Here is a 17153-nt window from a genome sequence, read left to right as displayed (position 1 = left end):
GATCAATCTAAGCACTTGTCACAGATTATGGGCACACTTAAAGCCCTATTGCAGACCACTCAGATGTCACATCGATGCAACTGAACCAGATGGACATTGTGCAGCGTTTGAAGTGCTGCTATTATTTGATGTTATAGGCCATTTGTGCACTGTAACACAATACAATTAAATATATTTAGAGTGTTTTAGTGTAGATTTTCCCTTACCACCTGCAAAGCTCATCAGTTATCCAAGTCAGAACCCCAGCCTTCAAAATCTTAGTTTCTCCCTAGTGTGGACATGTAAGCTAACCAGGTAATGAAGATGAAGAGGTACACAGAACAGGTAATATCTAGTTATGTTAACTTTTTGCATTTTGTGTAATTTATTTTGAAATTTGCATATTCTCTTTGTCTTATGTCATATTTTAAATAATATCACTGTTGACAACCTTTCCAATCGCATGAATATACATTGTTTGAAGAGCCATGGTGCCATAATGTCAATGCAGTTTTAGGATGAAAGTTAGGGCTAGGGGTAATTGTGAATGTATCCACATTGTTCATGCGATAAACTTCACTGTTAACAGAAAGCATTTGCTCCAACATGTATCAAGCTAACAATGTAACTGGTGTACTTTTCATTTGCAAACTGCACACGCATATTTCAAAAAACATATAACCATAACCAATGACATAAAGTTGCTAAAAAAACCTCTGTAACTGCTCATGGATGCTGAGGTATCATAAACATTAACAACAACTTTAGGATTGGGGAGGCAATTGGCCCTGTGCCCCACCATGAACGGTGCTTATACCTCTCCTATTCAATGTTTGTTTTTCTATCCATGTGTATGAAACTTCTGTCCTAAAACGTCCTCTTAATACTGCACGGATGCTTCTCAGTCATATCAATACATGTATGGCTATATACTTGCTAGGATGGAAGGCTGTTACATGTAAGTGTATGCCAAGTGATTTTCTTAGACAATGAGCATCTGCACAAATTAAAATTCTAATTCAGCTGGAAACTTCAGTGTATTGTCAAGACCTGAACAATCATTTTTTTTTAATTAAATTTATTAAGATCAAATAACATTCCATACAAGCAAGTCAAATTTTGCAAAACTAGGTTTGAAACAAATCAACCCCTACCCTTGAGAAAGAGAGCTAGGCCAACAGAATAAAACTTTAATAGTAGGAAAAATAAATAATCTAGGTCTGCATTTAAAACACAATTAAAGTCCCCAGCCATTATAATTTTATGAGTGTTCACATTGGGTATGGTTGCAAATATGTATTGGATGAAGTCTCTATTATCCAGTTTGGGGGCATAGACATTTCTCAAAATCACTTTACAGTTAAATAAATTGCCCATGACGATCATATATCTCCCTTCGGGATCTGATACTACATCTGATACGGCAAATGAGATTTTTCTATGTATAAAAATTCCCACACCTATAGTTTTCTTTGTAAAGCTGGAATGGAATATTTGGCCAGTCCAGTCTTTGTGCAGCCGAAACTGATCCTTGATTAATAAGTGGGTCTCTTGTAAAAATACTATTTTAGCATTTAGACCTGTTAGGTGAGAGAATATTTTCTTTCTCTTTAATTCGTGATTGAGACATTTAACATTCCAGCTCACAAAGTTAACTGGTCATGGAGACATTGCTTCTGAACTTTTGTTGTCATTTTGTAGCCTTAATTTAAGATAAGACAGCTTTGACCTTAATTTCCAATTTTGCCAGGAGATATTACCATGAAGCCTATACTTGCGTTGTCACTTATAATTATAAGGATTAAAAGGATAGATTAGAAATAGTTTGCTCTCTTTCTCATGTTTTTTGATATGAAAAGCAACTCAGGATAGAGAACATGAGATAAATGGGATTCCTAACCAATACAAAAGTCGAAACCAGAAGAAAAAAATATCTACCGTCATAGCCTGAAATAAAACATAACTCAAAGTCAAAACGCCGGAAGGAAAAATGTCTGAAAAACATATATATATACACAAATGCACTTTTGAAATTTTTTTGAGAAATCTGCTAACTCGGATAAAAATGTGTCCCCGAACTTTATATGTTACGAACCCTGACATCACTCAGTCCATGACCTCTGACATTGCTGCTTGAAACTGCATGGTGACCGTCAAACAAAACTGCACAAATCAGTGACTCTATGCCAAAACAAAATAGTGTTGTGGGAGGACGTGAATAAATACTAAACATTACTAGATAAATCACCATCAGAATGAGCTTAAGAAACCTCATAAATGTATAAGGAAAAGTCATTTTCAAGACCACTTGCTGAAGAAAAAGCACATCAATTAACCAGTCATGACATTTTCTCTCTTTATAGCTAATAGAATTTATATTAAATACAGAAGTGTATGTTACTCACCGTTATCTTTCCTATCTGCTGTTTCTGCATGACAATGGTGTAGTCATAAACCTTGATGGTCACAGTCCTTACAAAAGAGACAACAGTGCTGCCACGATTGTCATTCTTCTCTGTGACAGAAAATGGGACGAGTCCTTCAATATCTCCACATGTCTCAGTAATGGTATAGGTGCAAGTACCCTGGAAATCGAAGTAGTAGCCATCGAAGGTGTGGTAGTGGGGGTCTCCCCATGCCCAGCAAGTGCCAGTGTATTCTGGCTCACACACTGCAACGTCCTTCTGTACTTTGCATTTTTCTTTAGGACGGCACTTTACATCTTTGCATGGATCTAGCAGTGAAAAGCAGAGATGGATAAGTTATGTTGGGAAGAAAAAGACCACTCAGGGTAATATGTGAATTGTCTCTTGAAAGCTACAAGAACAAACCTTTATGTCTTTTCCTGGAACTATGTCATTATACCAAACAAAGTTTCAGAAACCCCACAAGTTCGTGAAACATCACCCACTCCCAATGCAGAGAAGAGTTTACAGCTACTAATAAATAATGCTTCTATTTACAGTATTAATACAAATAACTGTTCCACAACTCCATGGACCTGGGATTATATCTTACTCCAGTTACTGTCTGGGAGGAGCTTTCCTATTCTCATTGAATCCATGTGTGTTTTTACTGGCAATCCAGACTCATTTCATATCAGAATGGCAGTGGAGTCATGCTAATGTTTGGTACTTAATGAGACAGTGTAAGGTACACTAGTGTCCTGTCCATGGTTAGCTGCTACTCCTGTGCTTCCTGTCATTCTGTGACTGAAAAAAAAAACAATTCAGCCAGTTACTGTGCATGTATAAGCCCTGAAGAGACATGGGATTCTATGCACAGTTGGCTTTATTGTCCCTGCTGACACAGGCCTTAGTCCTTTAATGTTTGCTATTGGACAGAATTGATTAAAAATTGGATAGATACATGGATTTTTATTCTTTTCTAGGTGTGTTTGCATATAATGCATGGAATATTGGGAAAGTCCATATCTCTCTGTCTGTCTGTCGGCACGAACTACTCGACCCCATGGAGCAATTTTGTTGAGATGTGGCAAACATATTCTTCAAAGAAATTTGCTGAGACATTTCAATTTTCACGCAGATATCTGGAACATATTGCACTAAAATACGTTTTTAAATTACAAAAACTCCCCTTAAAAAGAATTGGTGAATTTTAGAACTTGTACATGTTCAAATAGAGAAATGTTCTTTGTGACTTTAACTAAAATTAGTTTACTATTTCAATTTTACCTTAATGGCAGTTGCTTGAACTTATATGATTTTTATATTTTCCTTTGTAACTTGTATTACAGCCAGTTGGATGCCCAATGTAAGTTAGGCAAACGTTGGGCAAAGCGCCAACACGTGTACACCACAGATACAGCAGCATCCTTCCCCTGCTTCTTTAAGCTAACTAGAAAAGTGCAAAAAATGTCACTTCTTTGGAAATAAATGGGAAGGAAAAAGCAATTGTTTAAACACATATAAGACTGAATTGATTGAACAATATTATCTGCAGATTATTATTTTCAAGAACAGAGGTTATCAACCTACAGCTAAATGTTACTTGACTTAATTAATATCATGGGTAAGATGCAACTGCCCTAATTGATATAAACTTTTAATGAGTTTAGAAATGGGCAGTGGTGTTGGGGAAATAGGAGACCTCAGTGGCTTAAGCCCCTGATCTTTCAGTCCCAGATGTGCACAAACAATTGTGGCAAACCTCTGATCTTCTGGCCCATTGTGTACCATTTGTATTCCTTGTATACAATAAATCAGATCCTTTCCATGTTCTTGCTTATTTAGATAGATAGATAGATAGATAGATAGATAGATAGATAGATAGATAGATAGATAGATAGATAGATAGATAGATAGATAGATAGATAGATAGATAGATAGATAGATACTTTATTAATTTATATAATTTTAACAAATTACTGTGTTTTAACTGATATTAATAGCTAGATAAGGAGCTTATTTTAGGTCCTTTCTTCGGTTAACATTGATACTGATTTTATGCTAGTATTGATCATTTTACATTAATAGATAATTTTCAATTGCTAATTATTGAATTCTATTCTATTAAGTGTACTTTCAAAAATGTTAAGTTAAGCAAAATTGAACAATTCGTCACAGACCCTCCCACAACTAGCACCCATCACTCAATGCCATTTTCATACCACTTTGAACTGCAATATTCTGTACATGAAATCTATTGAGCCAACGCCAGCCCATGTGTGCTCTGTTTTTAACTCCAATGTAAAATGCTGTTAAAAAGCATGGATTTAATGTAAGTAACAGTAATGTTACTTATTCAGCTGGCGTATGACTTTAAATAACACTGTACTATACTAATAAAATGCCTGCTCATTTCTTACTGCCAGCTGCCTCATCACTGCCAATGTTTCTTTTAAGAAGAAATGAGCAACAGCTGTAGATATGAAGTCTTCACACAGGTATACATGTAAAAGTATACAAAGAAACATGTAAATCAGTTTAATTGGTAGAAATGGAAGCTATGCTTTGGGGATTGCTAAAGATGTTTGGGGAGCAATTCATTCTAAAGGCCTGAATAATCACTTTAAGCACCTTATCCGGATGATGGAATGGGTTGGACTTTTACTGTTGAAATGCACCTATAGAAGTGATTTGTCTAAGCTGGATGTGCTGTATGCTTACAACAAGGATGTGAACGTTTAGAAATCATTGAATATGTCTTTTGAGACCTCATGTATGACCAAAGAGCATGAGAGTGTCTGATACACTCCTGATATTGTCTCATGTACTGACGTTACATGGGGAACAGTTGGCCTCCTTACATTTGTTGTATACTTAATACTGAGCCAGGACAACCACATAAAGCACTGGTTAAGAATAACAAAGACCATAGTCTTTGTTAACTAGAAAAAGTATGAACACATTAAAGGAGATGTGTTGAAATGGGATTTTTGGCCTCTAAAGAAAGACAGAAATTGTACAAATTAACAGGGTGAACTTTCAAAGACTAATTAGGGGAGGAATATTTTTCATTTAGATATGTTCTATATAATGTTGTCAGAAGAATCAGAATGTCTTCATGGTGTACTGATGTTCTCATATGATCTTCTCATAGTATTCTCTCGTGCTGTTGAACCGATCTGTATTTGCAGTTATTATTCCAGTGACAGTAATTTTATTATGCATTATGTATGTATTGATTAAATCAATCATCACACGGTTGCTGCCATTTTTTTAAAGTGAATTGCTGAATGTTGGACTGAAGTGACTTGCTTAAGCAGATCAATGGAGGGCAATATTGTGCTTTACAGTCCCCGATGCCTTCTCTTATTACATTTCACATTACATTACAACATGCAGTCAGTGGTTTGCCAGCCAGGGTTGGTTGGTTGCTTTGTCGACTCAGTTTTACCAGGATGGGCTCGGACCAAACACAACAAAAACAGTATGGAAACATACGATATACCATAGAACTGAGAAATGTAACCCTTGAACACTTCGACTGTTCTTACCAGTGGAGCGACAAGACATAACTCCATCTTTGATTCCACATTTGGTGCCTTCAACACAAGTGTATGCCTCACATACCATGCCAGTAAGGAAGTCACAGACACATTTTTCCTGGCAGTTTTCTGTAATTACCACTTCACCAGACTGAAACAAAAAGAAAGATATATTTGTGACTAGCTGAGACATTTAGAGCAGGATAATCTTATCGAAAAGAGGACTTATGCCACAGTACCACATTTGATTGTTTAAGTTTCTTCTAACTTTAATGGGGACAGTCACATTTTTCTGTCTTCTAACAGTGAAATTACTATTTGGGATTTGAAGAAGTTAAATTCCAAGAATTAAGTTCTTCTACCATCTTAATACTAGACCAGTGAAATCACTGCTCCACTGTTCTCTTACCATCATTCTACACCACAATCCATCAACATGAAAGAGTACTTTTGTTATTAAAAGGCAGAGAAATGTGACTGTTCCCATTTGACTACTGATAAGAGAATAGATTAATAATAATAATAATAAATGACCAAAACTGAACTCAATATAGCATACCATTGCCTAAGTCTGCTTAATCCTGAGTAAGGTCACAAGGGAGCTGAAGCCTATCCTAGGAAGCATGGAGCTCAAGGCAGGAGCAATCCCTGGGCAGGGCACTATTAGGGCAATATTATCTCTTATATATATTTCTTTTCTGGTTCGTCCTGCTTCCACTTCAAAACCGGTTCCGCCCACACGCAGCCAACATGGCATTTCTCAATTCCTATTTGTCGTCTTCCATGTCATGCATTATACTGGCCTGCTGAGCATAATATATCCAACAAGTACTCGAGGTGCTGCCACAACGATAAAGTAGCTTTACCACCTTTGCGGGAGCCACCTGTGTCTTTACAACAGCTTCTTACACAGCAAACATCCGAAGCTAAAAATTATCGTGAACACATTCGAGAATACAACTCTTCTCTAGCATTTTCTTCCATGGGTGCATAGATAACTCAACCTCCTGGCCACGGCCCATACTGTTTTAAAATACACGGGCAAATTTATCACCAAATCTCTCCACTATACGCTAACACTTCTGCCTCTCCAGGATATGGACAGTTGTATGTTTTTGACACAGCGCAAGCTACTGATACAATGCCCCGACATTGCAGTGACTTTCGTCGGAGAAGATGGCGAAACGCCTGCCGAAAGGGACATTTGCATCTATCCCATACGCAACTCCTGTAAACAGATTTCCACACTCAATATGAATTGTGATTCTATGGTTTACGCACTTTTATTCCCTTGCGGAGACATTGGCTGGCACAAAGATTTACAACATGTTCCCGATAACAGAACCGCCAAGCGAATAAGGCTTACTCAATGCCAATTTTACACGTACAGATTAGCAATGAGGAATACATTTAGTATTTTGCACTCCAGCGGCAAACTATTCCAACAGTACGTCGTAGATGTGTATGTTAAAACAGAGGGCGCGCGTCTCAACTATCTCAGATTACATCAACAAGATCTGCGCGTGGAACAATACAATGTTTGAATACAGACACACTGCAAGCAAATGCTGAAAATAACAACGTATGTGTAGGCAAAATGATCATATTACCGTCCACATTTCCAGGATGTCCAAGATACATGCAACAAAACTATCAGGATGCCATGGCCATAGTACGTAAATTCGGAAAGCCTGATTTATTTATCACTTTCACATGTAATCCTGCTTGGCCAGAAATTCTATATGCACACTGCGTCTTTCAAGAGGTATTTATTCCTACTTGATTCCTGAATTCCTTTCTCACCGTTTTCCGTTCCTATTCTTACACCGCCGTACGCTATGGCGGGCGTCAGCTAGTTATTATTATTATTATTATTATTATTATTTATAGTGGTAGTGCTGCGGTGGGTTGGCACCCTGCCCGGGATTGGTTCCTGCCTTGTGCCCTGTGTTGGCTGGGATTGGCTCCAGCAGACCCCCGTGACACCTGTGTTCGGATTCAGCGGGTTGGATAATGGATGGATAGTGGTAGTGAACCTCTTTTTGAAAGCATTTCAGTGAAGCAAATATAAATTTTAACTCCATGTTCTATCCATGCCCAGTATTTCCACCAGGTGTATTGCCTTCAATTTGCTGTGACATCTTCATACCCCAATAAAGTGTGCAGCTGAATACAACAGGCAAAGAAAACAAAATGCAAATCTTACCTTGAAATATTTGCCATTATAAAAGCAGCCACAGTTTTCAATGAGCACACACTTCTCCCCATTAAAGAAGTACCCGTCATCACATGCACATCCCTCAACACAGACTACTGGGCACCAGCTTATTCCAGAAATAGCAGCACATGAGGTGGAGCAGGATTGTGCACAAAGCTGGTAATGGCTGTTTGCAGGGCACTTCATTGCTAAAAGAGAAAAAGCATATGAAGATATTAACTGATGTACATCTCAATTGATCTATGTAATTATATACTGTGTTTACTTTGTTAATTTTCTAGATAACAGGTGATTAGCAGTATAGCAGTTTAGATGAAAATGTATTCAAATATAATATAATATTCAAATATAATGTAATGTCAAAGAAGACTGCATTTAATGTTTTTGCTATAAGAAGTCAAGCAAAATACCACTTTTTTTTGGCAAACTAAACAGATTACAATATGCAAGCTTTTGAAGCAACTCAGGCCCCTTCTTCAGGCAAGATGTAACATTTTTGCAATGTAAAGCTTATATCCGTATTCAAATCTGGGCTACTTTTATTTGTGAATTTGGTATTCATTTGTACTCCTTTTCCATCAAGAGCCGATTTGTTCATATTACTGACAGATGCTGGATTGCTTCAGTGTGCTGATAAGTGTTTGTGTGCATCTTCAAAAAGAAGCATGGCCCATTCTAAGTCTTATCAAAATCATACACCAGTTTGAAGTGTGACATGAAATGGTAGAATGAATGTGTGTGCAAAAGGCATGAATAATTCCTCAAAGGTTTTTGATTTCATAATCAAAGCCTACTTTTTATACAGTTCTGATCAGGTGGCTTACCCCTTCACAACAGGAGCTTGTTTTTTATGTACTGTCATGACTGATTAATGATTAGAACAACAGAGTGAAAGAGAATTGATTTTTTTCCTTTAACAATGTACTGTATGTATTAGTGAACATTTGCTGATTCAAATTCATCCACACCAAAATATTTTCTGCTTTCAAAGTTTCAGGAATAACAGTTTCAACTTCAAGTATCATTTTTTCTTTTAGTATATTTAGCCCGTTTTGTTTTTTGATTAAACTAGACATTACTTTTAGTGAATGCTTGCATTATTTCTTATATTCACTTTACACAATAATATATTGAAATAGTGTAAATACAGATGACTCTAATACACAGATTATGTTTAAAAATAATGCTTTGTTTAGTATTTTCTTTCAGTCTTTTCTATAGCTGTCAAGTGTTTTACTGCTGTGTGTGCTAAATATTTCCTATTTACTAATTTTGCCTCTGTTTAAAGGCAGTTGATCTCTAGTTAGCTACTGCATAGAAAATCAAAATTTCTTGTATTGCAATAATGAGATAAAATTTGACTTTCTAATAAAAAATTGTAAATAAATAAAAATAAATACATACGGCAAAAAGATGGAGTTCTCCAGTTCTGAATATTTACACCGGCTTGCTGGCAGTCTGTAACGTAGGCCTGAATGCTATTGCAAACTATGTTTAGGTCTCCATTAGACATGCAGACATCATACACACAGTCGCTGAAATAGCTTTCTGGGTTAATAACTGCAAAACAGGCAGCTAGCGGTCCTGTAGAGCTGATGATGAGACCGCAGTAATTAAGATCTTTGAAGATGGCTTGTCTGTCAGTGCTGCACACGGGACAGTTTCCTTCACTGCAGCCATTGTCACACACTACTTCAGGAATGTTGATTTTCCATGCCCCGCCAAACACTTGAGCATTTGGTGCCAGGGAGCCAGTGGGCAGCTTGAAGTCATCCTTCTTTTCACCATTGAAATTGCCACAAAGGCCACACATCTTGTCTCGATAGTTGCCAGGAACAGTAACAGTGACGTGATAAACAAGGTCATAAGTGACTATCAAGCCAAAATTTGTTTCAATGATGACGTTGACTCCATTCTGGTAGGCACGGACATTTCCCAATTCGACTGGAAGGTTAAACCAAATATCATTGATCTGTGAAAGAAAAATTCAGAGTTTGGTTATCAGTGTGTAATAAATTAAGTTTTAAACATGCACCTCAAACTGCATGTAGGATTTTCACGTTATAATAATGGAGTGAAAACAGTGCAAAAAAAAATGAAATTATAAGAAAATTATAAATTATGAAAATGTACTGTGTAATGGAATATGAAATTCAACAGTTGGGTTTATATCTAAGCCTTCCTAACTTTTCTTCTGTTTGCATGTTTTTCTCCATGTACTCCAGTTTACCTTGCACATCTCAAAGATATTACATTAATAGGAGACCCTAAACTAGGTTGTGATTGAGTGAGTGTGGATGTGAGTGTGAGAGTGCCCTGTGAAGGACTGGCACTTCTCTCTGTAATGGTTTCTGGCTTGTGCCCAAAGCTTCTCTCATAGGCACTGGCTCACTACAGCTCTGAATTGAATGAAATGATAGATAAACAATATAATGAGGATTCATTAATTTACTGATATCTTCTAATCATAATATAATATAACCCGAAATGGCGCACTGCACGATAACGTGCAGTGAATACACTTGACTTGAGCATTCCTAGTTTTCATCCTCTTTCTCTGTACGTTTAGCATTCATTTGCTCAGAGGTTGATGCGCTTGCTGCTTCCTGAGCAGCTCTTCTTTTCTCCACCCTAGTGACCCGCTTCTTCTCTTGTTTCGTCGGCATCTTTTCACATTAAAACTGATTAAGTCAGAGATTGTGTTGCAATTACTTAGTACGTTTTCTTTAATTTTTCACTTAATCTGGGACTTAAGTCTTCAATCTGCCTCAACAATGATTTAAGAAAGCGTTTCTCAACCTTTAAGTATTTGCGACCCAAGTTTTCATAACAGTTTTAATCGCGCCCCCCCTAAGGTTTTTTTGAAAGGAGCCCACTAATATCAATTTGTTCTTTTTTAATTAATGATATATCATAGATGCATATTTTATTATTGTTCCTACTTAACTTTTATCGACATTTATCTAACTCTATATTTATTTTTCTAGTATCAGAATGTAGTTTAAGTTAATTTGTTTTGGTTTCAATAGATGTATTTTTCATATTTTTGATTCTTGTTTTCTTTTTTTCACATCCTCGCGCCTCCCTAGAGGAGACCGCCCCACAGTTTGAGAACCACTGATTTAAGATATGAAGAGGTAGGGAAAGTGATGGCAAAGGGATGAGAACACCACCCATACACATGCGCCACATAGCCACCCTGCTGGCCGCTGCCAAGAGTTGATTCTACAATAAAATAAAATTAAAATAAAAAGAGGAATAACCTTGGAGGTCAATCATCACCCTGAAAGTGGATAGTAGACGTCACGTAGTATATGTGTACCAAATTTCAGGACAATAGGCGAAACGGTTTGCTAGCTACAAGTGATTTAAAATCCTGGACAGAAAAACAAAAAAGCTATGGTAGCGTATTACATATAACTAGACAAAGAGCCCGTTTCGACAACGTAAGATGAAACGGGCACGAGTTTGTGTCAGCAGTGTATGAAGAACAAATGATAAGTAACAAAGAAGTTGTTTTGTAATGATTGTAGTCCGCTTTACTCATTACTGTACAGGCTTTTACTGTTAGTTGATGAATTTTCCAGGCCTATAGTATAATATTGAGTGATGAATGTTCCAGTACAATAATAATAATAATACATTTTATTTATATAGCGCCTTTCCCATGCTCAAGGCACTAAATATGGAATAGTAATAAGTATAAGCACCACAAACCTGATATAGATGTATTGAATGAATGCATAATTGAATCAGAATGCATAATTAGGCCTCGAGCTGTAGTCGAAATCACCTTTCGGGCCTCTAAAGCTTTAATCGAAGTCGCCTTTCTCTCTGAATTTTTGCGGCCATAAATCCGCCGCCTGCCGCGATGTTGGGGTTGGATGTCGGTCTTGTAAGGTTTTTCGGGCAGCTGCGCAGAAGGCAACTGCGCATTTGGCTTCGGACGGACGTGAGTGTGTGAGTGAGGAGGCAGGCGAATTATGTATTAAGATATAATATAATATAATATAATATAATACAATACAATACAATACAATACAATACAATACAATACAATACAATACAATACAATACAATATAATATAATATAATATAATATAATATAATATAATATAATATAATATAATATAATATAATATAATATTAGACCAGAAGCTGTAATTAACCGGTAACCCTTCCAACTTTGGTTCTTACCTGCACCAATTCCTAACCCTTAGTTGGTTTATACAGGTTTAAAAGTCTTATATTATATTGCAATAATTCCCTGTGATGGCCCAAGGTTGGTTCTCATCTTATGGCCACTGCTGCCTGGATAGGTACCGGCTTTCCACAAGCTTGAACAGGATACATAGGTTAGAAAATGGATGAATAAGAAATGCATACACTTTCAAACCTACTTTATCCAATTCAGGGTATAGAGGTTATTTAGTTCATTGTGAGCTCTTCAGTATGATCTATTCTGCTGCCTGTGTTTGTCAATACAGACCACAAGGCTATGTGCTTAATTTTATACACCTGTTAACAATGGGATTGGCTAAAACTCCTGAACTCAATAATTTGGAGGGGTGTCTACATACCTTTGACCATACAGTGTACATCAGTGACTGATATTTTGATAATCTGTACATTTACATTTACATCATTTAGCAGACGCTCTTATCCAGAGCGACTTACAACAGTGTTTGTTAGTTTTTTTCGCATACCCCTTGGGGTCAGAGCGCAGGGTCAGCCATTGTACAGCGCCCCCTGGAGCAATTACAGGTTAAGGGCCTCGCTCAAGGGCCCAGCAGAGTAGGATCTCTTTTGGCACTGACGGGGATTCGAACCGGCAACCTTCGGGATACCAGCACAGATCCTTAGCCTCAGAGCCACCACTCCAATATGCTAAGTTATCAATCGACCATTAAAATTTTATATCACTGAACTAACATAATTCATTTGTATTGTACAGTGATACACATCTTATGTGCCACCAATGAGTTTTTTACTGATCAATGAAATCTAATTACTTAATTTGTAAAGCAGATTTTGAAAAACGAATAATTAGGTTATATTGGTATTGTCTCCCCTACTTGAGGTTATCAATATCTACTGCTCTTTTCTCTTGTAAGAGGAGTGAATATTCCTTTAAAAGCTTAAATAAGGATGAAAGAGTAAAACGGATTCATGCCAATAACATTTTTAAAGAAGAAGTTTTCAATAACAGAGGAAACTCAGGTATCTTAAATGCCACAATACCCTTTATAGGTGCAATGTTTTATTTGTTTGTTCTATCTATCTATCTATCTATCTATCAATGATGTTTATTTTATAAATGAAATAAAAAAAGATATGAAAAATATATTTTTTCCTCACCATGACAAGTCCAGGCTGACCGTTCTTCAGAATTAAGGTATTGCCAAACACCTTTACGGCAACCATTTTGGTGACCGACACTTTGCCGTTACCATACTTCACATTTTCTACATCAACAGAAAAGGATTGTAGTGCTGGATTTCCTTCAATTTGGCAAGATTTTGCCAAGGTGTACGTGCAGGTGCCTTGGAAGTCAAACTTTAAGCCATCAAAGGAGATGTAATGTGGGTCCCCAGAGGCAGAACAGACTCCTTTTCCTTTTGGGTGACACTTTCTCACTCCTCCCTCCACCTTGCACTCCTCATTGGCACCACAGGAGAACTTCTTACAATCAACCTTGCCATTCTGCTGACATGTGCACTGATCCTGGCAGAGACCACTTGGGAAGAAGACTTCACCAAGCTTGTAGTACCTCTCCTTGTACAGACATCCACACTCTGATATGGGCACACAACTATCACCGCTGAGAATGAAGCCGTCGTTACAAGAGCAGCCTTCCTGACAAAGGGCTTTGCAGCCCACTGGTGAGTTTAGGTCATGGCAGGTTGCTGGGCAGCCATTAACACACACCTCATAATGACTGTTTTTAGTACATGTGAGAGCTGATAAAGGAAGGAGAATGACAATAAGTGAAAATCTTTCATTCAAAAGTGATTTATGAGCATTAAACTATTTTATTTTCATTGCACTAGGTGCTAGGCACTAAATGGCTAAATCAGAAACCTTGTTATGTTCGTATTGCAAAAAAACATCAGATTTAATATAGATATTTCCTACCACTATAAGCTGCTTGGGGTGAGTCACATATAAAAAACATTTTTTGAGTGGTTTTCCTTTAAATTTTAACTGAAATAATATGAAAGAAATAAACAAGCAACTCACGGCAGAAGGTATCTTTCCTCCAAGGATAGATTTTGGCCCCAGCTTGTTGGCAAGCTGATGTGTAGGCAGTGATTGCCTGGCACAGGACGGATTTCACTCCTTTGTAGAGGCACACATCATACACACAATTTTCAAAGTAACCGGCAGGATTCACCTTGGCATGGCAGTCCCGGAATGGACCACTGGGATCTTTAATGATGCCGCAGTAGCTGTTGGTCTCATACTGAACTTTCTGAGTGATGTCACAATCGGGACATGTACCCTTACAGCCTTCCACACAGCCGGGAATTTCTGCCACACGCCAGCTCTGGCCGAATTCTGTGGGGTTGCTGGCAAGACGGCCATTTTTCATGACCATGTCATCTTCGTTCTTGCTGTTGTAGTTTCCACAGAGGCCACAGACAGCTCCAGAATAAGTGCTGGGTAAAGTCACGCTGACCACACTACTGAAATCAAAGGTGACCTTCAGGTTGAAGTTGGTTTCAATGACACCAGTGTTTCCGCTGAGATACACCACTACCTGGAAATTACTGAGATAGACTGGCAGGTTCGTCAGCTCACCATTCACCTTTTAATAAATGAGTAAATAAATAAATAAATGTGTGATGTAAACAGAGAAGATAGAGGAAGAGAAAAGGATCACATATTGCCACTTATAGCTGGCATAACTTATTGCCACCTCAGGAATACAATACAATATTAATAGCACAAGTTACAAAGCAAAATTCAAGAGTAGATTCTATCACATATGAGGATTCAGATTTGTTCAGAGTCCTGGAGATCTCAGCCAAGAAGCTGCCTCCACCCTAGTGGCCATTCCACTGCTAAGTCAATGCTGGGCCAGCTAATCTGATGAAAGGACCCTTTTACCCAATGACTCCAATGCTCCTTTATCAGAGATGACTTTTCCATAATTCTTCACTAGTGATCCTTATTTAAATACTGAACGACAGATAGATACATGCAGAATTAATACATGAAGATGCTTCCACAACTACTTTCTCCTTGTGTGCATATTGCTGGCAATGATTTAGTACATTTTCTTAAGAAATGAAACAAAGAGTTCTGCATGAATCGTTTTGCTCATCACTAAAAGTAACCAAATAATAAGCCACTCAAGAAACAAGAACTTTAGATGCACTATTCACTTACCATGACTTGCCTGGGGTGCTCTGTGCTCATCACGATAACCTCATTGTACACCTTAACTAAGACTAACTTTGTGTAGGAAACCACTTTGCTGCCTCTGTAGTCATTCTGCACTTCAACCTCAAAAGGCACAAGATCTGGGTCTTTACTACAGACTCCAACCAACTGATAGACACATGTGCCCATGAAATCATAGCGACGTCCATCAAAGGTCAGGTAGTGGGGGTCTCCTGATGCTGAGCAGGTTTTGTAGGTAATTGGATGACAGCCAGTTATGCCGTCGACGACCTTGCACTGCTCACCAGACTTGCAGCCTTGGTTCTTGCACTCCACCTTGTTGGTAGTGGGGTTGCAGTAACATCTTTGTTGGCAGGTGTTATCACCCCAGAACTTTTCCCCAGTAGGGATATGCCGCCCATTATAGTTGCAACCACAGCTGCTGGCTGGCACACATTTTCCAGCGCTAAGGACGTATCCTGCATTACACTGGCAGCCACCTACGCAGTAAGATGTGCATTTTGAGGGGGCACTGGGGTCAAGGCAAGTTGCAGGGCAGGCGTTTCCACAGTGCTCGTAGTGGCTGTTCTCAGAGCATGAAGCGGCTGAAGAAAAACAAAAAATGAGAAAAGGAGAGATGAGTAAGCTCAAACATTATTTCTTCCAAACTGTGACATCCTACTTGAGGTATTGGAGAGCAGGGCCTTAACTAAAGTGGGAAGGCCACTTACAGAAGTAATAACTGTACTTTTTTTATCAAGTTTCTATATGTGGTACACAAGCATGTGAAGTAACTTACTCTGGGTGACAGAGTGTGCCAGAATGAGGAACCAAACCTGTTAACTAATGCTTTTCTGTGTGATGTCATAACTGTTAAGCCACATTGCCTACAATATAAAATTTAACAATATAGAAGGTTTAGAATCATGGTGGTTTACTTAGTATTGTCCTTGGACCAGAGTCTATCCAAGAAGCTCTGCAAACATCCCTGACACTCGTCATTCATGCAGCTCTCTAACCACCCACATCTGGCCAATTTGGAATCACCAGTCAACCAAAAATGTATGTCTTTGGGCATAATGGAGGAAACCCCCCACAGACACAGGGGGCTTGTGCAAATCCCTCATTAGCAACAACTGAACGTGTAGACCTGGGAGGTGAAAGCGCTAACAACTGTGTCACTGTGCTCCCAGAAACAGTACCCAATCTCAAAGTGCTCATGAACACATGTATAAGGTGGTCCAGATCTAATTATGCAATTTTCATTATGCTATAACTTTTAAGTTTATTACATAGAGAATTCACAGCACCTGCCCTGCACATAGAGATTTCACTTAAAATTATTTTTGTTGCCAATAGATGGCAGCACCTGCCCTGCATTCCAAAATGGCGGGGAGATGGTTGTCAGTCAAACAGTTGCATAATTAGATCTGGACCACCCTGTATTAGGACGATGGGGCAGTCAGAGAGTCATTCAGTGTGCAAAGAAAATGAAGGGTGAAATGGTATCCTGGCATGATTGTGCATCACTCAGGGTTCACGTCATTCCACTAACTCACACCAGGCCTTTTTACATGTATAAGGTACAATGGAGCCTCTTTTAAAGCATTTACACAGTTG

General features: G+C 38.1%; 1 protein-coding gene across 1 annotated transcript in view; it reads right to left on the bottom strand.

Moving 5' to 3' along the window:
- LOC114668132 (IgGFc-binding protein-like) overlaps positions 1–17153 on the bottom strand; it is a 139863-nt gene that overhangs the window by 111890 nt on the left and 10820 nt on the right. Inside the window, exons 5-11 of the mRNA XM_028823762.2 lie at positions 15540–16138; positions 14388–14955; positions 13506–14107; positions 9552–10119; positions 8136–8335; positions 5939–6080; positions 2385–2713 (exon numbers count right to left, since the gene is read on the bottom strand). Of these exons, the coding sequence (XP_028679595.2) occupies positions 2385–2713; positions 5939–6080; positions 8136–8335; positions 9552–10119; positions 13506–14107; positions 14388–14955; positions 15540–16138 (3008 nt within the window). The remainder of the gene's footprint in view (positions 1–2384; positions 2714–5938; positions 6081–8135; positions 8336–9551; positions 10120–13505; positions 14108–14387; positions 14956–15539; positions 16139–17153) is intronic.

The sequence above is a fragment of the Erpetoichthys calabaricus genome, chromosome 17 (genome assembly GCF_900747795.2).
Source record: "Erpetoichthys calabaricus chromosome 17, fErpCal1.3, whole genome shotgun sequence".
NCBI lineage: Eukaryota > Metazoa > Chordata > Cladistia > Polypteriformes > Polypteridae > Erpetoichthys > Erpetoichthys calabaricus.
The sequence above is the reverse complement of the archived record's forward strand: the minus strand, read 5'-3'. Positions and strand labels throughout refer to the sequence as shown.